General features: G+C 36.8%; 1 protein-coding gene across 31 annotated transcripts in view; it reads left to right on the forward strand.

Annotated features, from left to right (window-relative positions):
* Positions 1 to 18,647, forward strand: part of SNAP91 (synaptosome associated protein 91) — a 166,195-nt gene that overhangs the window by 98,099 nt on the left and 49,449 nt on the right. For all 31 annotated transcript variants that reach the window (XM_077998352.1, XM_077998360.1, XM_015136764.3 and 28 more), the window contains 3 exon segments: positions 1,899 to 1,926; positions 7,443 to 7,552; positions 9,572 to 9,690. In XM_077998352.1, the coding sequence (XP_077854478.1) occupies positions 1,899 to 1,926; positions 7,443 to 7,552; positions 9,572 to 9,690 (257 nt within the window).

Raw genomic sequence — 18,647 nt, forward strand, 5'->3', positions numbered from 1 at the left:
CACCCCACCTGGGCTATTCTCTTTTCTTTATTAGTATTTATAATTGTATCAATATCACTAAGAACTGGTTTATGAAAATTGCTTGAGAGAGAAACAAATTAATTTAAATTAATTCATTCTTAGAAAGTGACCATGCCAAAGGCTTCTATGTTTTCTTTGAAGAATTCAGGCTATTATTTTCTTGAATTTTTATTCAGATTTAACTCTCTTCTTTTTCCATACGTAAAGGGAAAAAATACTGGGAGTGAAGAAATTATTAGCCAAAACTCACTAGGACATTTTCTACCTTATGCTGTACTAGATTTTTAGGTTCTTAAGTAATTTACTGTAGATATTTCAGTAGACCCTTTGACATGAACAGTATAGATAAAGGTATATCCTTTCCCTCATAGACTGTATTACTCTTAAGATAACTTTTAGCCAAACTCCATGTAACCAAGTTGTTACCCTTATGCTTGTTATATAGCGGAATTTTCTGTGCCCTTGCTACCTGTTGTTTATATTCATTTTAGGTAGAAATTAAATTCAAACAAAAAATGGCAGGCATGTATTTGCAAATGAAGTTGAACTTAAAAGATATTAACTTGGGCCGGGCGCGGTTGCTCACGCCTGTAATCCCAGCACTTTGGGAGGCCGAGGTGGGCAGATCACAAGGTCAGGAGATCGAGACCGTCCTGGCTAACACTATGAAAGCCCATCTCTACTAAAAATACAAAAAAAAAAAAAAAAAAAAAAAAAAAAAAAAAAAAGCTGAGTGTGGTGGCAGGCGCCTGTAGTCCCAGCTAGTCGGGAGGCTGAGGCAGGAGAATGGCGTGAACCCGGGAGGTGGAGCTTGCAGTGAGCCGAGATCACACCACTGCACTCCAGCCTGGATGACAGAGTGAAACTCCATCTCAAAAAATATATATATTAACTTGGCATATAATACTGTTAAATTTGCTATGTCCAATAAGACAAAAATTCAAAATATTGTACAAAATTCTACTTACTAAATTTCTGCTGTAATTTTCTTTTGCTGCTGCTATGTGTGTGATATTTTCTCTGTAGATGAGTAAAAAGTCATCCCTGCCATTCACTAAGACGGTGAATATAGGCTGCTTATTGAAATGTATTTAGTCTTCATCTTGTTTTGTTATTCGTTTTTCACCAACTGAAGTTAGTAAAATGTGAACTGTTCTGGCAGTTATTTCCAAAGCACTTTGCTAGAAATGATCTGCAATAGTCAATGCTACCAGTAATGTAACTTAAAATTCACCCCTTCCTAATTTTCCCTCATTTTCTTAGAAAAAAGCATCGAAGTTGCTGTTTGTTTCCTAGCTCCCACTAGTTATAACAGGATGATGGGAATATTTTTCCTAGAATATTCTTGCTAGAGTTTTTATTACAGCCATAGGAAAAAACAGAAAACAAAAAACAGACTTCAAGGGTATGAATATGGAAGCCGAGACATATTTCAGGCACAGGGCCCATAGGGATCTTCACAGTGTACTCTAACCTTAGTGATCTAAACCACTGGGTGTTGGGGTTTTTTATAATTCTACAAAACATGGTTTTTTCCAAGCCTTCTGAAAATAGTTTTAAATTCCCGTTTGGACAGTTTGTTTTTATGGACATAGGCAATAATGTTTGACTCAAAGAATTTGAGTTGCTAGAGATATAAAAAATAATGTTGAATTTAAGTATTTCTAGTACTGGAAATTAAGTAGATGGAAAACAGTGGAAGGGGATGTCATTATTAACTAAAAGATTAAAAGTTTTTAAAAAATAGTTTGTCCATTATTTTAAAAGTCTGTATATAAAACAAGTTAATGCTTGACCAAGTGAAATCCAACTTAAAAGCTTCTACAAATATATTCACATATATATTCAGTTTTAATTTTTTTTATGTTGCCTTTTAGATCTGGTGCTCCCTCTCCATTAAGTAAGGTAAGTTTGGTTTTCTGTTTAGGGGGTTCTTTGTTTTTCGCTTTTTACCGTTTTACCATCATAAAGTGTACAGTTCAGTGGCATTATGTACCTTTACACTGTTGTACAACCATCCCCACTATCCATTTCCAGAACTTGTTTTTATCTTTCAAAACTGTAACTATACCATTAAACAATAACTCCCCACCTCCCTCTCTCCCTGAGCACCTGGTAACCACCTTTCTACTTTCTGTCTCTATGAATTTGATTACTCTGGGAACCTCATGTCTGTGAACTCATATAGTATCTGTCCTTTGCTGGCTGGTTTATTTCACTTAGCATGTCTTCAAGGTTCAGCCATGTTGTACCATGTGCCTGAGTTTCTTCCCTTTTGAAGGCCAAATTATATTCCATTATATGTATATACCACACTTTATTCATGCATTCATCTGTCAGTAGATATTTGGTTTTTTATATCATTTAGGTTTATGAGTAATGCCTCTGTGAATGTGGGTGTACAAATATCTATTTAAGTCCCTGGTTTTGATTCTTTGGGGGTATATACCCAGAAGTGGGGTTGCTAGGTCATATGGTAATTCTAATTTAAATTGTTTGAGGAAAGGTAAGTTACGTTTTTATGTATCCTCCTTTATATTTGTCTCTAAGTCCAATGTAGTATAGTATATGCAATTTAGTCCTTTGTTTGGACTAAATATTTTTAATGTTGGAGAGATTTTCATGTATTTATATTACAGCAGAAAACAAATGTTATCGGTAGAATGTTTTAATAGTTGTAAAAGATTTTTACATATTCTAAATCAGAGTCCTATGAGATGGGTAAGCATGTTTCAATGGTAGAGAAATCCATTGTAATGGGGTGTCTTTCCACAAATATGCCTTTTAGACAGTCTACTATAATAATTTAATAACTCATTTACCTCCTCATCTCTTTTTTACCATGTGGAAGGACAGGATTAGGGTTATTAGTGACAAGAGTATTTACTTCTGTAGGTCTGTAGTTCACATTTACCATTGTATTCTTCAGACAAAAATGTAATAGATGTGTTTTTTCCTCTATGACAAATTTCCATTATATAATTGCTGTCATTACAGATATTCAAGGATATCATTATAGCTGCACTGGTGATCTCCAGACACCATGTATTATGCCAGTGATGGGTTGGCTGACTGCCTAAGATCCCCTCAGGGACCTTGAAAAATCAGTCAAATGAAACAAACAAGTGAAAAGCTCCATTTATTCTGATATAAGGCCAGGTTTAAAACCATTATGTCTATGTGAAAAACTCCAATACGTAACTGCTGAGTAGAGTGTCATAAAATTGTGGCGGCCTTTGGGTTGGTCTGTTTCTACATTTTGGCCAAATTGAATTTTACTGACTTTTTCTTTTTGTAATAACAGATTATTTGGGTTCTGTTTTCCTCGCTCTTACATCTCCTTAGAGCTTGTTGTTCCAAGGCATTTTTAATGGGCTTCTGTAGAGTTTCATTTTTTGCATTTATGTTGATAATATTTATTGCTGTCATTAAGTTCTCAATGTTTCATCAATATCATTTTTCTAAACTTATTTACATGTATTGGCTTTTAAAAACCTTTTCTTAGAGGATTTCTCATTGTTCCCAATGGATGACATACAATTAGCTTTAACTAGTCCTTTCTCTTCCATTGATCATGTTTTGTATTCCATTTGGAAGATTTGGATTTTTGTTGAAGAGAGAGGTCTGAGCTGATATTTTCTGATCAGCAACATCCACACTGCTCATGTGTCCACCTTTCTTGAAGTGCTGAATGCTTGACACTTGCATATCTATTGAATTATGACTTTTGGATTAGTTATATTCTTGGACAAATATATTATTTAAGTCTGTAAATTTCTTATCTCCTCAGGGTTTTTTTTCAAATTATTCTTTTTTTATTATTATTATACTTTAAGTTCTAGGGTACATGTGCATAACGTGCAGGTTTGTTACATATGTATACTTGTGCCATGTTGCTGTGCTGCACCCATCAACTCGTCAGCACGCATCAACTCGTCCTTTACATCAGGTATAACTCCCAATGCAATCCCTCCCCCCTCCCCGCTCCCTGTGATAGGCCCCGGTGTGTGATGTTCCCCTTCCCGAGTCCAAGTGATCTCATTGTTCAGTTCCCACCTATGAGTGAGAACATGCAGTGTTTGGTTTTCTGTTCTTGTGATAGTTTGCTGAGGATGATGGTTTCCAGCTGCATCCATGTCCCTACAAAGGACACAAACTCATCCATTTTTGTGGCTGCATAGTATTCCGTGGTGTATATGTGCCACATTTTCTTAATCCAGTCTGTCACTGATGGACATTTGGGTTGATTCCAAGTCTTTGCTATTGTGAATAGTGCTGTAATAAACATACATGTGCATGTGTCTTTATAGCAGCATGATTTATAATCCTTTGGGTATATACCCAGTAATGGGATGGCTGGGTCATATGGTACTTCTAGTTCTAGATCCTTGAGGAATCGCCATACTGTTTTCCATAATGGTTGAACTAGTTTACAATCCCACTAACAGTATAAAAGTGTTCCTATTTCTCCACATCCTCTCCAGCACCTGTTGTTTCCTGACTTTTTAATGATTGCCATTCTAACTGCTATGAGACGGTATCTCATTGTGGTTTTGATTTGCATTTCTCTGATGGCCAGTGATGATGAGCATTTTTTCATGTGTCTGTTGGCTGTATGAATGTCCTCTTTTGAGAAATGTCTCTTCATATCCTTTGCCCACTTTTTGATGGGGCTGTTTGTTTTTTTCTTGTAACTTTGTTTGAGTTCTTTGTAGGTTCTGGATATTAGCCCTTTGTCAGATGAGAAGATTGCAAAAATTTTCTCCCATTCTTTAGGTTGCCTGTTCACTCTGATGGTAGTTTCTTTTGCTGTGCAGAAGCTCTTTAGTTTAATGAGATCCCATTTGTCAATTTTGGCTTTTGTTGCCATTGCTTTTGGTATTTCAGACATGAAGTCCTTGCCCATGCCTATGTCCTGAATGGTATTACCTAGATTTTCTTCTAGGGTTTTTATGGTATTAGGTCTAACATGTAAGTCTCTAATCCATCTTGAATTAATTTTCGTGTAAGGAGTAAGGAAAGGATCCAGTTTCAGCTTTCTACTTATGGTTAGCCAATTTTCCCAGCACCATTTATTAAATAGGAAATCCTTTCCCCATTTCTTGTTTTTCTCAGGTTTATCAAAGATCAGATGGCTGTAGATGTGTGGTATTATTTCTGAGGACTCTGTTCTGTTCCATTGGTCTATATCTCTGTTTTGGTACCAGTACCATGCTGTTTTGGTTACTGTAGCCTTGTAGTGTAGTTTGAAGTCAGGTAGCGTGATGCCTCCAGCTTTGTTCTTTTGACTTAGGATTGTCTTGGAGATGCGGGCTCTTTTTTGGTTCCATATGAACTTTAAAGCAGTTTTTTCCAATTCTGTGAAGAAACTCATTGGTAGCTTGATGGGGATGGCATTGAATCTATAAATAACCTTGGGCAGTATGGCCATTTTCACGATATTGATTCTTCCTATCCATGAGCATGGTATGTTCTTCCATTTGTTTATGTCCTCTTTGATTTCACTGAGCAGTGGTTTGTAGTTCTCCTTGAAGAGGTCCTTTACATCCCTTGTACGTTGGATTCCTAGGTATTTTATTCTCTTTGAAGCAATTGTGAATGGGAGTTCATTCATGATTTGGCTCTCTGTTTGTCTGTTACTGGTGTATAAGAATGCTTGTGATTTTTGCACATTAATTTTGTATCCTGAGACTTTGCTGAAGTTTCTTATCAACTTAAGGAGATTTTGGGCTGAGACAATGGGGTTTTCTAAATATACAATCATGTCATCTGCAAACAGGGACAATTTGACGACTCTTTTCCTAACTGAATACCCTTGATTTCTTTCTCTTGCCTGATTGCCCTAGCCAGAACTTTCAACACTATGTTGAATAGGAGTGGTGAGAGAGGGCATCCCTGTCTTGTGCCAGTTTTCAAAGGGAATTTTTCCAGTTTTTGCCCATTCAGTATGATATTGGCTGTGGGTTTGTCATAAATAGCTCTTATTATTTTGAGATACATTCCATCAACACCGAATTTATTGAGAGTTTTTAGCATGAAGGGCTGTTGAATTTTGTCAAAGGCCTTTTCTGCATCTATTGAGATAATCATGTGGTTTTTGTCTTTGGTTCTGTTTATATGCTGGATTACGTTTATTGATTTGCATATGTTGAACCAGCCTTGCATCCCAGGGATGAAGCCCACTTGATCATGGTGGATAAGCTTTTTGATGTGCTGCTGGATCCAGTTTCCCAGTATTTTATTGAGGATTTTTACATCGATGTTTATCAGGGATATTGGTCTAAAATTCTCTTTTTTTGTTGTGTCTCTGCCAGGGTTTGGTATCAGGATGATGTTGGCCTCATAAAATGAGTTAGGGAGGATTCCCTCTTTTTCTATTGATTGGAATAGTTTCAGAAGGAATGGTACCAGCTCCTCCTGTACCTCTGGTAGAATTGAGCTGTGAATCCATCTGGTCCTGGACTTTTTTTGGTTGGCAGGCTATTAATTATTGCCTCAATTTCAGAGCCTGCTATTGGTAAATTATTCTTTTTAAAACTTCCTTTAAGTTTGGTCTGTTTGAAGTCAGATGTCCAGTTAGGGGAGTATCTGATAGCCCTGGCTTGGTCTTGGTCTTCATGAATTTTACCTGCTATTAATCTCATCTCCACTTACAGAACTAAGTATCAATAGATTGTTTTGAAATGTTCCATTTATCTTTCTCTTGTGAATGCATGAAGAATTAAATATACCAGACGAAATTGTTTAGTTACAGTAACTAAATAAAAATCTTTTAATATATTATTTGACTATTAATACCTCTTCTTAAAAAAACTAGTCCAGAAAAATAAATACTAGATTTTATTTTTACCTTTTTAGTTTTATCTATGTCATATTAGTAATGGGCTATATTCATGATATCTTCAAAACATCAGTGACTTGAATCTTGCTTGGGAATCGTTCTCTTCCAACTGTGAACTATTTTACAAGTTAGATTTCTGGATTTGAAAGTCATCTGACAGGACCTCACATGAAATCTTTTTAGGATGACAAGAAAACATAATGACATTTTTTTTAGCAATTATTACAATTGATAATATTTGAAATTTTTTGCAGCTTAAGATCTTTCCTAATAATTTTATGTTCAAGAAATATATGTAGCTTTTATTTTAATTAATGAATGGAAGACATTGCAATGTTAAGCCAAATATTTTATCATTTTATATGTTATATTTAAAATTTGTAACATGTTTTAGCCAATATTGATTATTTATTACAATTATTGATTTCAAATTTTATTGAGTTTTTTTTTTTCCTCCACAAAGAATTACAAAAAAAAAAAAATTTCTGGGCGTGTCATGGGTATACAAAGAAAAGTCCTGTTGCTCCGTATCCTGTAGATTCATATTTGACTCAAGTGTGTTGTGCATCTTCACTTTCAGTCTTCTCCAGCCACAACTGTTACATCTCCCAATTCTACACCAGCTAAAACTATTGACACATCCCCACCGGTTGATTTATTTGCAACTGCATCTGCGGCTGTCCCAGTCAGGTTGGTTAATAAATATGCAGTTAACTGTTTATTAGTATTTTATTAGAATTTGGTTTTATTTTTATATGCTGTACCCAAATGATTTCACCAAAGGAAATCTAATCCTAGTAATGTGATACGTTGGGGTTTTTACTACACAAAGTACATTGTTTTACTCCTGTGCCTCTTAAATCATTAGAAAGACCTAAGCTATAGAAATCACCTTGGTGTCACAAACTGGGAAAGAAAATGGAAGAATGATACACACAATTTTTTCTGAAATTGACTGATGTGGAAAGTGTTTTCTAAAATTAGTTTCTTCTTGTGGGAAATTCAAAAGGTATTTTAAAATGCTTTAAACACACACACACACACACACACACACACACACACACATGCATGCTAGACTTGGAATTGTTAAACCAGTTATCTAGTGCATATGAGGAACTCACACTCTGGTGGTAGGAGGAGGCCTTCGGGGTATTCCTAATCAGTTTTTATAGCACCTAGAGATGAGAACAGTAGTGAGAAATCTGGGGATGACTGTGCGTTCTTTGAAATCTCAGGCCACCTAAAATCAATCCCCAGCTCATAGGGGTATCCTCAAATAATAAATTTAGGTCAATTCCTTAGTTCATTTGCCTTAAGAGGATTCTAGTATCATTTTGTAGTATCTTTGACTCTAATTATGAATGCCCTATGTTTGGAGACTTGAACTTTGAGCAAGAAATCCAAGTACTGTACCCATGTTAACCCATGCTTTACTCTCTACTTGCTTAGTTCTGCATTTTATAATAGCAAGCTTGGTATAACCAAGTCCTTTCTGTTACTGTTCTAATATAAATTGCTTCTTATAAAAGCTTTAATATATTAATAATAAATATGTATTCCTTTCCTGTTATTTAATCCAGTTGTATTTATGAAATGGACATCAAAACTAAGCAATGCTTTCAGTGGTTTTGAAACTACTTTTTAAAAGCAGCAGAATCCTTTCTTCAAAAGAATATTACTTGGAAATCTAATATGTAAAAAAAGATAAAGATGAAACTGCTGTTTGTGAAGGCAGGTAGGGAACCTGGGACCCTGATGGCTTCGCATCTGGCCTGGTAACCTTTAAGCCAGTTCTCCTCAAATCTGAATGTACATGTTAATTGCTTTGGCATCTGATTAAAATGAAGATTCTGAGGTAGTAGATACAGGGTATGCCTGAGATTTTGCATTTATAACAACGTCCCAGGATGCTGCTGCTTTGAGGTCTATACTTTGAATAGTAAGGCTGCTCCTTGGAACTTCTACAGACAGAGAAGCTTTGAAAAGCACAGCCTCAACTGAGTAAAAATAAAAAATGCAGTAGTCGTTTTAGGTGAGTCCTCTTACATTTGTCCTAATGCTTTCCCTTCCCTTGCCCCAGGGAGTATGTTTTTATAATTAGTACAAAGGCACCTTATAGGGCCTGATGTTCATCTTTTGATGATTAGACATCACTTTTGCCTCAACAAAACATTGATATATTATAGTCTAATGTAGGAAAAAGATAAATTAGTGGTTAATAATTCTCTTTAGTGTCCTTTGGTTTATAAATAAATTCTTCTCAAGACATGAATTTTTTTCTATACAAAAGATTTTGGGAAATAGAGAAAAAATAACCTCAAGGTTATGATTTTGATTTCCCTATAGGATACTTCACATAGATCAAGTCCAGCCCACTCTCTGTTTTTGTAAATAAAATTTTATTTGAATAAAGACCTGTTGATTTGTTTATGTATTGTCTATGTCTTAATCTCATTCTACAATAGCAGAGTCAAATAATGATAGAAACCAACTGGCCCTCAAAGTCTAAAATACTTGCCATCTTTCCCTTGACAAAAGTAGTTTGCCAACTCTTGGTATATACTATATCTCTATACTTTCCAAATTATTATTCTTTTATTGCATTTAAAATACCTAAAATCTTTGATGATTTCTGCATGTCTTTATTCAAAAACACCTTTATGTTATAAAATTTTAAAATCTGTTTTTAATGTTTTATTTTCCTTTTAGCACTTCTAAACCATCTAGTGATCTTCTGGACCTCCAGCCAGACTTTTCCTCTGGAGGGGCAGCAGCTGCCGCAGCACCAGCACCACCACCACCTGCTGGAGGAGCCACTGCATGGGGAGGTGAGTGAAACCAGACAGCCTTGCCATTTCTCTATTCATTTTATTTCATTGTTTTTACTTAGGCTCTAATTGTTAATATTTACCTTTTGATTATCCAAAATGGTATTAGAAACTTGGAGGGAAAATGCTAAGAATGGCATTTATTTATTGAAATATATATTGAGAGAGAGACAGAGAAAGTGCCTATAATACAGTGAGAGTATTCAAAAGTCATATAGTTTTAATTTTAACAATTGCAACAAGGAAGTTTTGTGGGTTTTTTGTTGTTCTTTTTTATTACTACTCTAAAATTCTGATTATTTTTAGTAATTGTTGTCTAGAGACTCAGGCCTTAGAGGATTGAGTATTTCCCTTAATTTATGGTTACTCAAAGGTAGCATTTCTAATTTGGTTTGGTCAGGTGTAGCCTCCTTCCTGGATTCTTTTAGGCCTGAATTGATTTTATTCACATTGTATTTGGCTTCATACAGTTGAAATCTTTTTACAGATTCTTATTTGTACCAGAAAAAATCCATACCTAAACTGATTGACTGAAAGGAATCACATCTAAGCACTTGATTCCCATTTTATTTATGGATCTCAGGAAAAAAAATCAGCCTTTTACAAATATTTGATTCAAAACATTTAATATTAATATAAAAATTAAAGTGATTGCTTCATAATGCTCAAAGCTGCAAAGAATTGGTTTTAATGGATGCACCAAACTATCAGAATAAAATTTTCAAAAAGTTTAAGACATGCCTTGTACAACTATAGAAGCAACACAAATAAAAGACTTAGTAACTCACTAATGGGGAACCAGTAAGACGATAAAGCTGTCTCAAAGAACATTTTGAGGAACTGAGTATTTATAGGTATTTTAAAAGGAATGTTAGAATAAGATGGCTAGGTTAGATAGAAAGCTGTTAATGTTCTATCGGGTAATAAAAACCATAGCCTTGAGGTTATCTTTTCTCCTATACAGAGATTATTTGCATCACTAGCAGACAAGATCTGTAACAACTTAACATTGCAGAATCAGAGCCTTTAATGCGCAATAATGACTAAGTCAAATAAGTTATATTTCTCTAAATAATTAAATATCCTTTGGTGGTCTTGTTAAACAGTGTGTCAGTATAACATCAAAAGCCCTATCTGTAATCTCTTGATCTCATTTCCAAGTTATTTTGGTGACAGAAATAAGAGAAAGATAACCAGTTCTGAAATAATGTTGCTAACTATAAATAAGAATATTTAAAATGTTGGCATATTTCTGTTTTAAATATATAAACCTTACCCTATATTGAAATGTTCAACTCCTAAGGCTACAGCTATCAATTTTTAAGATGAAATTGTTCTTTCAGCTTTATTTAACTTTATTAAATTTCATTTGGTAAAGGAAAGTATTGCTGAAGAGGTTTATAAGGGCATTCTTTTTTACTCATGTTTTTATTCTGAGCTTCATCATTGATTATTTTAATTTGCTAATAATTTATTTTCATGACCTTATTGTCTTTGTTAGAAGTTTAATGAATAAACAGTGAAACTTAAACTAGTCCCTTTTCCATATTCCCTGGCATGAAACTGAAGATAATTTTTATCTTTTTAAAAAAAATTTTGACACCAAAAGAAGAATGCCAAATAAAGAAAAAAATAAAAATAAAAGGTGAAATTTTGTTGAATTGCAGTATAACATTTTTATTCATATTCATCTCTAAGTACTTTTTGCTAAGACACATAATATTGTAAGGAATTGATTGTAATAACCAATTTCATTAGTATACATTTTAGCCTTTACTAGTTAGAAATATATAACTATTGATGATTGAAACATTAAAATATCATTAGACATAAAAAGAGAAAGCAGAGCAGTATGGTTTTAGCCAGGGCTGTACTATATGGACATGTAGATCGTGCATTGCTCAAAGGCAGGGCAAGGAGACTGAAATCCAGCCAGAACTCTGTAGCCACGCTGTGAGCCTTTCTCATTATCCTTGAGAAAGAGATGCTTTACTTTTTCTAATCTGTCTCACTACAGGGAGTACCTGTTTTTTCTTTTTAAGATATTATAGCTTTTATTTTAGAATATAGCTTTTATTTTATTTTCAAATTTTAACCATAAGACAGTAAAACAAACTCACTGGTTTACCAAAGACAGTTGGATTTAAAAAACTGGGTACAGTGGCTCATGCATGTAGCTTCTGAGGAGGCTGAGATGAGAATCTCACTTAAGCCTAGTAGTTGAGAGTCCAGCCTGAGCAACGTAGTAAGATCCTTTCTCAAAAAAAAGAAAAAAAAAAAAAAAACCAAAAAGGCAGTTGGATCCACATTATATTTCTGACAAAATGGGGCCTGTTCACATGGCTAAACATCAGTTGTCCCAATAGGTAAGCTATGGGCCAAAATTTGGGGTAAAGCAGTTTCCATAGTAGTTTGATTTTTAAAGCATATTTTTATGCTTTTTTCAATTATTTTAAATGACTATATAAGGTTAAAGTTTTTTTGGTAAACACATAAGATTTGTTTTAAAATAAATACTAAGATAGTTCTCAAGTTACAATGAAAGCTAGTATTGATTGAGTGCTCCTTCTGTGACAAGTACTATGCTGGTCATCACTACACTTACACAAGAAAGGTACCATCTTTAACCTGTTTAAAATGATAAATATGTGAAAACCATGTAAATTTTTTTATTTCTTTTTTTTTTAACTTTAGGTTCTGGGATACATGTGCAGAGTGTTTGTTACATAGATATACATGTGCCATGGTGGTTTGCTGCACCTATCAACCCGTCATCTAGGTTTTAAGCCCTGCATGCATTAGGTATTTGTCCTAATGCTTTCCCTCCCCTTGCCCCAGGGAGTATGTTTTTATAATTAGTACAAAGGCACCTTATAGGGCCTGGTGTTCATCTTTTGATGATTAGACAGCACTTTTGCCTCAACAAAACATCTACAACTGCAACATTTCATAGCAATAGAAAAGTCAGCTTTGCGGGGAAATGCTAATAAAGAAATTCTCTAATTTCTAAGCAACATAGTAAAAATTGTAAGACTTGGGGGCGGAGCAAGATGGCCGAATAGGAACAGCTCCAGTCTCCAACTCCCAGCACGAGCGACACAAAAGACCAGTGATTTCTGCATTTTCAACTGAGGTACTGGGTTCATCTCACTAGGGAGTGCCAGACAATCGGTGCTGGTCAGCTGCTGCAGCCCGACCAGCGAGAGCTGAAGCAGGGCGAGGCATCGACTCACCTGGGAAGCGCAAGGGGAAAGGGAATCCCTTTTCCAAGCCAGGGGAACTGAGACACACAACACCTGGAAAATCGGGTAACACCCACCCCAATACTGCGCTTTAAGCAAACAGGCACACCAGGAGATTATATCCCACACCTGGCCGGGAGGGTCCCACGCCCACGGAGCCTCCCTCATTGCTAGCACAGCAGTCTGCGATATCGCGGCAAGGCAGCAGCGAGGCTAGGGGAGGGGCGCCCGCCATTGCTGAGGCTTCAGTAGGTAAACAAAGCCACTGGGAAGCTCGAACTGGGTGGAGCTCACAGCAGCTCAAGGAAACCTGCCTGTCTCTGTAGACTCCACCTCTGGGGACAGGGCACAGTCAACAACAAAAGCAGCAGAAACCTTTGCAGACGCAAACGACTCTGTCTGACAGCTTTGAAGAGAGCAGTGGATCTCCCAACACAGAGGTTGAGATCTGAGAAGGGACAGACTGCCTGCTCAAGTGGGTCCCTGACCCCTGAGTAGCCTAACTGGGAGACATCCCCCACTAGGGGCAGTCTGACACCCCACACCTCACAGGGTGGAGTACACCCCTGAGAGGAAGCCTCCAAAGCAAGAATCAGACAGATACACTCGCTGTTCAGCAGTATTCTATCTTCTGCAGCCTCTGCTGCTGACACCCAGGCAAACGGGGTCTGGAGTGGACCTCAAGCAATCTCCAACAGACCTACAGCTGAGGGTCCTGACTATTAGAAGGAAAACTATCAAACAGGAAGGACACCTACACCAAAACCCCATCAGTACGTCACCATCATCATCAAAGACCAGCGGCAGATAAAACCACAAAGATGGGGAAAAAGCAGGACAGAAAAGCTGGAAATTCAAAAACTAAGAGCGCATCTCCCCCGGCAAAGGAGCGCAGCTCATCGCCAGCAACGGATCAAAGCTTGACGGAGAATGACTTTGACAAGATGAGAGAAGAAGGCTTCAGTCCATCAAACTTCTCAGAGCTAAAGGAGGAATTACGTACCCAGCACAAAGAAACTAAAAATCTTGAAAAAAAAGTGGAAGAATTGATGGCTACAGTAATTAATGCAGAGAAGGTCATCAACGAAATGAAAGAGATGAAAACCATGACACGAGAAATACGTGACAAATGCACAAGCTTCAGTAACCAACTCGATCAACTGGAAGAAAGAGTATCAGCGTTTGAGGATCAAATGAACGAAATGAAGCGAGAAGAGAAACCAAAATAAAAAAGAAGAAAAAGAAATGAACAAAGCCTGCAAGAAGTATGGGATTATGTAAAAAGACCAAATCTACGTCTGATTGGGGTTCCTGAAAGTGAGGGGGAAAATGGAACCAAGTTGGAAAACACTCTTCAGGATATCATCCAGGAGAACTTCCCCAACCTAGTAGGGCAGGCCAACATTCAAATCCAGGAAATACAGAGAACACCACAAAGATACTCCTCAAGAAGAGCAACTCCAAGACACATAATTGCCGGATTCACCAAAGTAGAAATGAAGGAAAAAATCTTAAGGGCAGCCAGAGAGAAAGGTCGGGTTACCCACAAAGGGAAGCCCATCAGACTAACAGCAGATATCTCGGCAGAAACTCTCCAAGCCAGAAGAGAGTGGGGGCCAATATTCAACATTCCTAAAGAAAAGAATTTTCAACCCAGAATTTCATATCCAGCCAAACTAAGTTTCATAAGTGAAGGAGAAATAAAATCCTTTACAGATAAGCAAATGCTTAGAGATTTTGTCACCACTAGGCCTGCCTTACAAGAGACCCTGAAGGAAGCACTAAACATGCAAAGGAACAACTGGTACCAGCCATTGCAAAACCATGCCAAAATGTAAAGACCATTGAGGCTAGGAAGAAACTGCATCAACTAATGAGCAAAATAACCAGTTAATATCACAATGGCAGGATCAAGTTCACACATAACAATATTAACCTTAAATGTAAATGGACTAAATGCTCCAATTAAAAGACACAGACTGGCAAACTGGATAAAGAGTCAAGACCCATCAGTCTGCTGTATTCAGGAGACCCATCTCACACGCAGAGACATATATAGGCTCAAAATAAAGGGATGGAGGAAGATCTACCAAGCAAATGGAGAACAAAAAAAAGCAAGGGTTGCAATACTAGTCTCTGATAAAACAGACTTTAAACCATCAAAGACCAAAAGAGACAAAGAAGGCCATTACATAATGGTAAAAGGATCAATTCAACAGGAAGAGCTAACTATCCTAAATATATATGCACCCAATACAGGAGCACCCAGATTCATAAAGCAAGTCCTTAGAGACTTACAAAGAGACTTAGACTCCCATACAATAATAATGGGAGACTTCAACACTCCACTGTCAACATTAGACAGATCAACGAGACAGAAAGTTAACAAGGATATCCAGGAATTGAACTCATCTCTGCAGCAAGCAGACCTAATAGACATCTATAGAACTCTCCACCCCAAATCAACAGAATATACATTCTTCTCAGCACCACATCGTACTTACTCCAAAATTGACCACGTAATTGGAAGTAAAGCACTCCTCAGCAAATGTACAAGAACAGAAATTATAACAAACTGTCTCTCAGACCACAGTGCAATCAAACTAGAACTCAGGACTAAGAAACTCAATCAAAACCGCTCAACTACATGGAAACTGAACAACCTGCTCCTGAATGACTACTGGGTACATAACGAAATGAAGGCAGAAATAAAGATGTTCTTTGAAACCAATGAGAACAAAGATACAACATACCAGAATCTCTGGGACACATTTAAAGCAGTGTGTAGAGGGAAATTTATAGCACTAAATGCCCACAAGAGAAAGCAGGAAAGATCTAAAATTGACACTCTAACATCACAATTAAAAGAACTAAAGAAGCAAGAGCAAACACATTCAAAAGCTAGCAGAAGGCAAGAAATAACTAAGATCAGAGCAGAACTGAAGGAGATAGAGACACAAAAAACTCTCCAAAAAATCAATGAATCCAGGAGTTGGTTTTTTGAAAAAATCAACAAAATTGACAGACCGCTAGCAAGACTAATAAAGAAGAAAAGAGAGAAGAATCAAATAGATGCAATAAAAAAAGATAAAGGGGATATCACCACCAACCCCACAGAAATACAAACTACCATCAGAGAATACTATAAACACCTCTATGCAAATAAACTGGAAAATCTAGAAGAAATGGATAATTTCCTGGACACTTACACTCTTCCAAGACTAAACCAGTAAGAAGTTGAATCCCTGAATAGACCAATAGCAGGCTCTGAAATTGAGGCAATAATTAATAGCCTACCAACCAAAAAAAGTCCAGGACCAGATGGATTCACAGCTGAATTCTACCAGAGGTACAAGGAGGAGCTGGTACCATTCCTTCTGAAACTATTCCAATCAATAGAAAAAGAGGGAATCCTCCCTAACTCATTTTATGAGGCCAACATCATCCTGATACCAAAGCCTGGCAGAGACACAACAAAAAGAATTTTAGACCAATATCCCTGATGAACATCGATGCAAAAATCCTCAATAAAATACTGGCAAACCGGATTCAGCAACACATCAAAAAGCTTATCCACCATGATCAAGTGGGCTTCATCCCTGGGATGCAAGGCTGGTTCAACATTCGCAAATCAATAAACATAATCCAGCATATAAACAGAACCAAAGACAAGAACCACATGATCATCTCAATAGATGCAGAAAAGGCTTTTGACAAAATTCAACAGCCCTTCATGCTAAAAACTCTCAATAAATTCGGTATTGATGGAACGTACCTCAAAATAATAAGAGCTATTTATGACAAACCCACAGCCAATATCATACTGAATGGGCAAAAACTGGAAAAATTCCCTTTGAAAACTGGCACAAGACAGGGATGCCCTCTCTCCCCACTCCTATTCAACATAGTGTTGGAAGTTCTGGCTAGGGCAATCAGGCAAGAGAAAGAAAGAAAGGGTATTCAGTTAGGAAAAGAAGAAGTCAAATTGTCCCTGTTTGCAGATGACATGATTATATATTTAGAAAATCCCATTGTCTCAGCCCAAAATCTCCTTAAGCTGATAAGCAACTTCAGCAAAGTCTCAGGATACAAAATTAATGTGCAAAAATCACAAGCATTCTAATACACCAGTAACAGACAAACAGAGAGCCAAATCATGAATGAACTCCCATTCACAATTGCTTCAAAGAGAATAAAATACCTAGGAATCCAACTTACAAGGGATGTAAAGGACCTCTTCAAGGAGAACTACAAACCACTGCTCAGTGAAATAAAAGAGGACACAAACAAATGGAAGAACATACCATGCTCATGGATAGGAAGAATCAATATCGTGAAAATGGCCATACTGCCCAAGGTTATTTATAGATTCAATGCCATCCCCATCAAGCTACCAATGAGTTTCTTCACAGAATTGGAAAAAACTGCTTTAAAGTTCATATGGAACCAAAAAAGAGCCCGCATCTCCAAGACAATCCTAAGTCAAAAGAACAAAGCTGGAGGCATCACACTACCTGACTTCAAACTATACTACAAGGCTACAGTAACCAAAACAGCATGGTACTGGTACCAAAACAGAGATATAGACCAATGGAACAGAACAGAGTCCTCAGAAATAATACCACACATCTACAGCCATCTGATCTTTGATAAACCTGAGAAAAACAAGAAATGGGGAAAGGATTCCCTATTTAATAAATGGTGCTGGGAAAATTGGCTAGCCATAAGTAGAAAGCTGAAACTGGATCCTTTCCTTACTCCTTATACGAAAATTCAAGATGGATTAGAGACTTAAATGTTAGACCTAATACCATAAGAACCCTAGAGGAAAACGTAGGTAGTACCATTCAGGACATAGGCATGGGCAAAGACTTCATGTCTAAAACACCAAAAGCAACGGCAGCAAAAGCCAAAATTGACAAATGGGGTCTCATTAAACTAAAGAGCTTCTGCACAGCAAAAGAAACTACCATCAGAGTGAACAGGCAACCTACAGAATGGGAGAAAATTTTTGCAATCTTCTCATCTGACAAAGGGCTAATATCCAGAACCTACAAAGAACTCAAACAAATTTACAAGAAAAAAACAAACAGCCCCATCAAAAAGTGGGCAAAGGATATGAACAGACATTTCTCAAAAGAAGACATTCATACAGCCAACAGACACATGAAAAAATGCTCATCATCACTGGCCATCAGAGAAATGCAAATCAAAACCACAATGAGATACCATCTCATACCAGTTAGAATGGCGATCATTAAAAAGTCAGGAAACAACAGGTGCTGGAGAGGATGTGGAGAAATAGGAACACTTTTACACTGTTGGTGGAATTGTAAACTAGTTCAACCATTATGGAAAACAGTATGGCGATTCCTCAAGAATCTAGAACTAGATGTACCATATGACCCAGCCATCCCATTACTGTGTATATACCCAAAGGATTATAAATCATGCTGCTATAAAGACACATGCACACGTATGTTTATTGCGGCACTATTCACAATAGCAAAGACTTGGAATCAACCCAAATGTCCATCAGTGACAGATTGGATTAAGAAAATGTGGCACATATACACCACAGAATACTATGCAGCCACAAAAATGGATGAGTTTGTGTCCTTTGTAGGGACATGGATGCAGCTGGAAACCATCGTTCTTAGCAAACTATCACAAGAACAGAAAACCAAACACCGCATGTTCTCACTCATAGGTGGG

Source organism: Macaca mulatta, chromosome 4 (genome assembly GCF_049350105.2).
Source record: "Macaca mulatta isolate MMU2019108-1 chromosome 4, T2T-MMU8v2.0, whole genome shotgun sequence".
NCBI lineage: Eukaryota > Metazoa > Chordata > Mammalia > Primates > Cercopithecidae > Macaca > Macaca mulatta.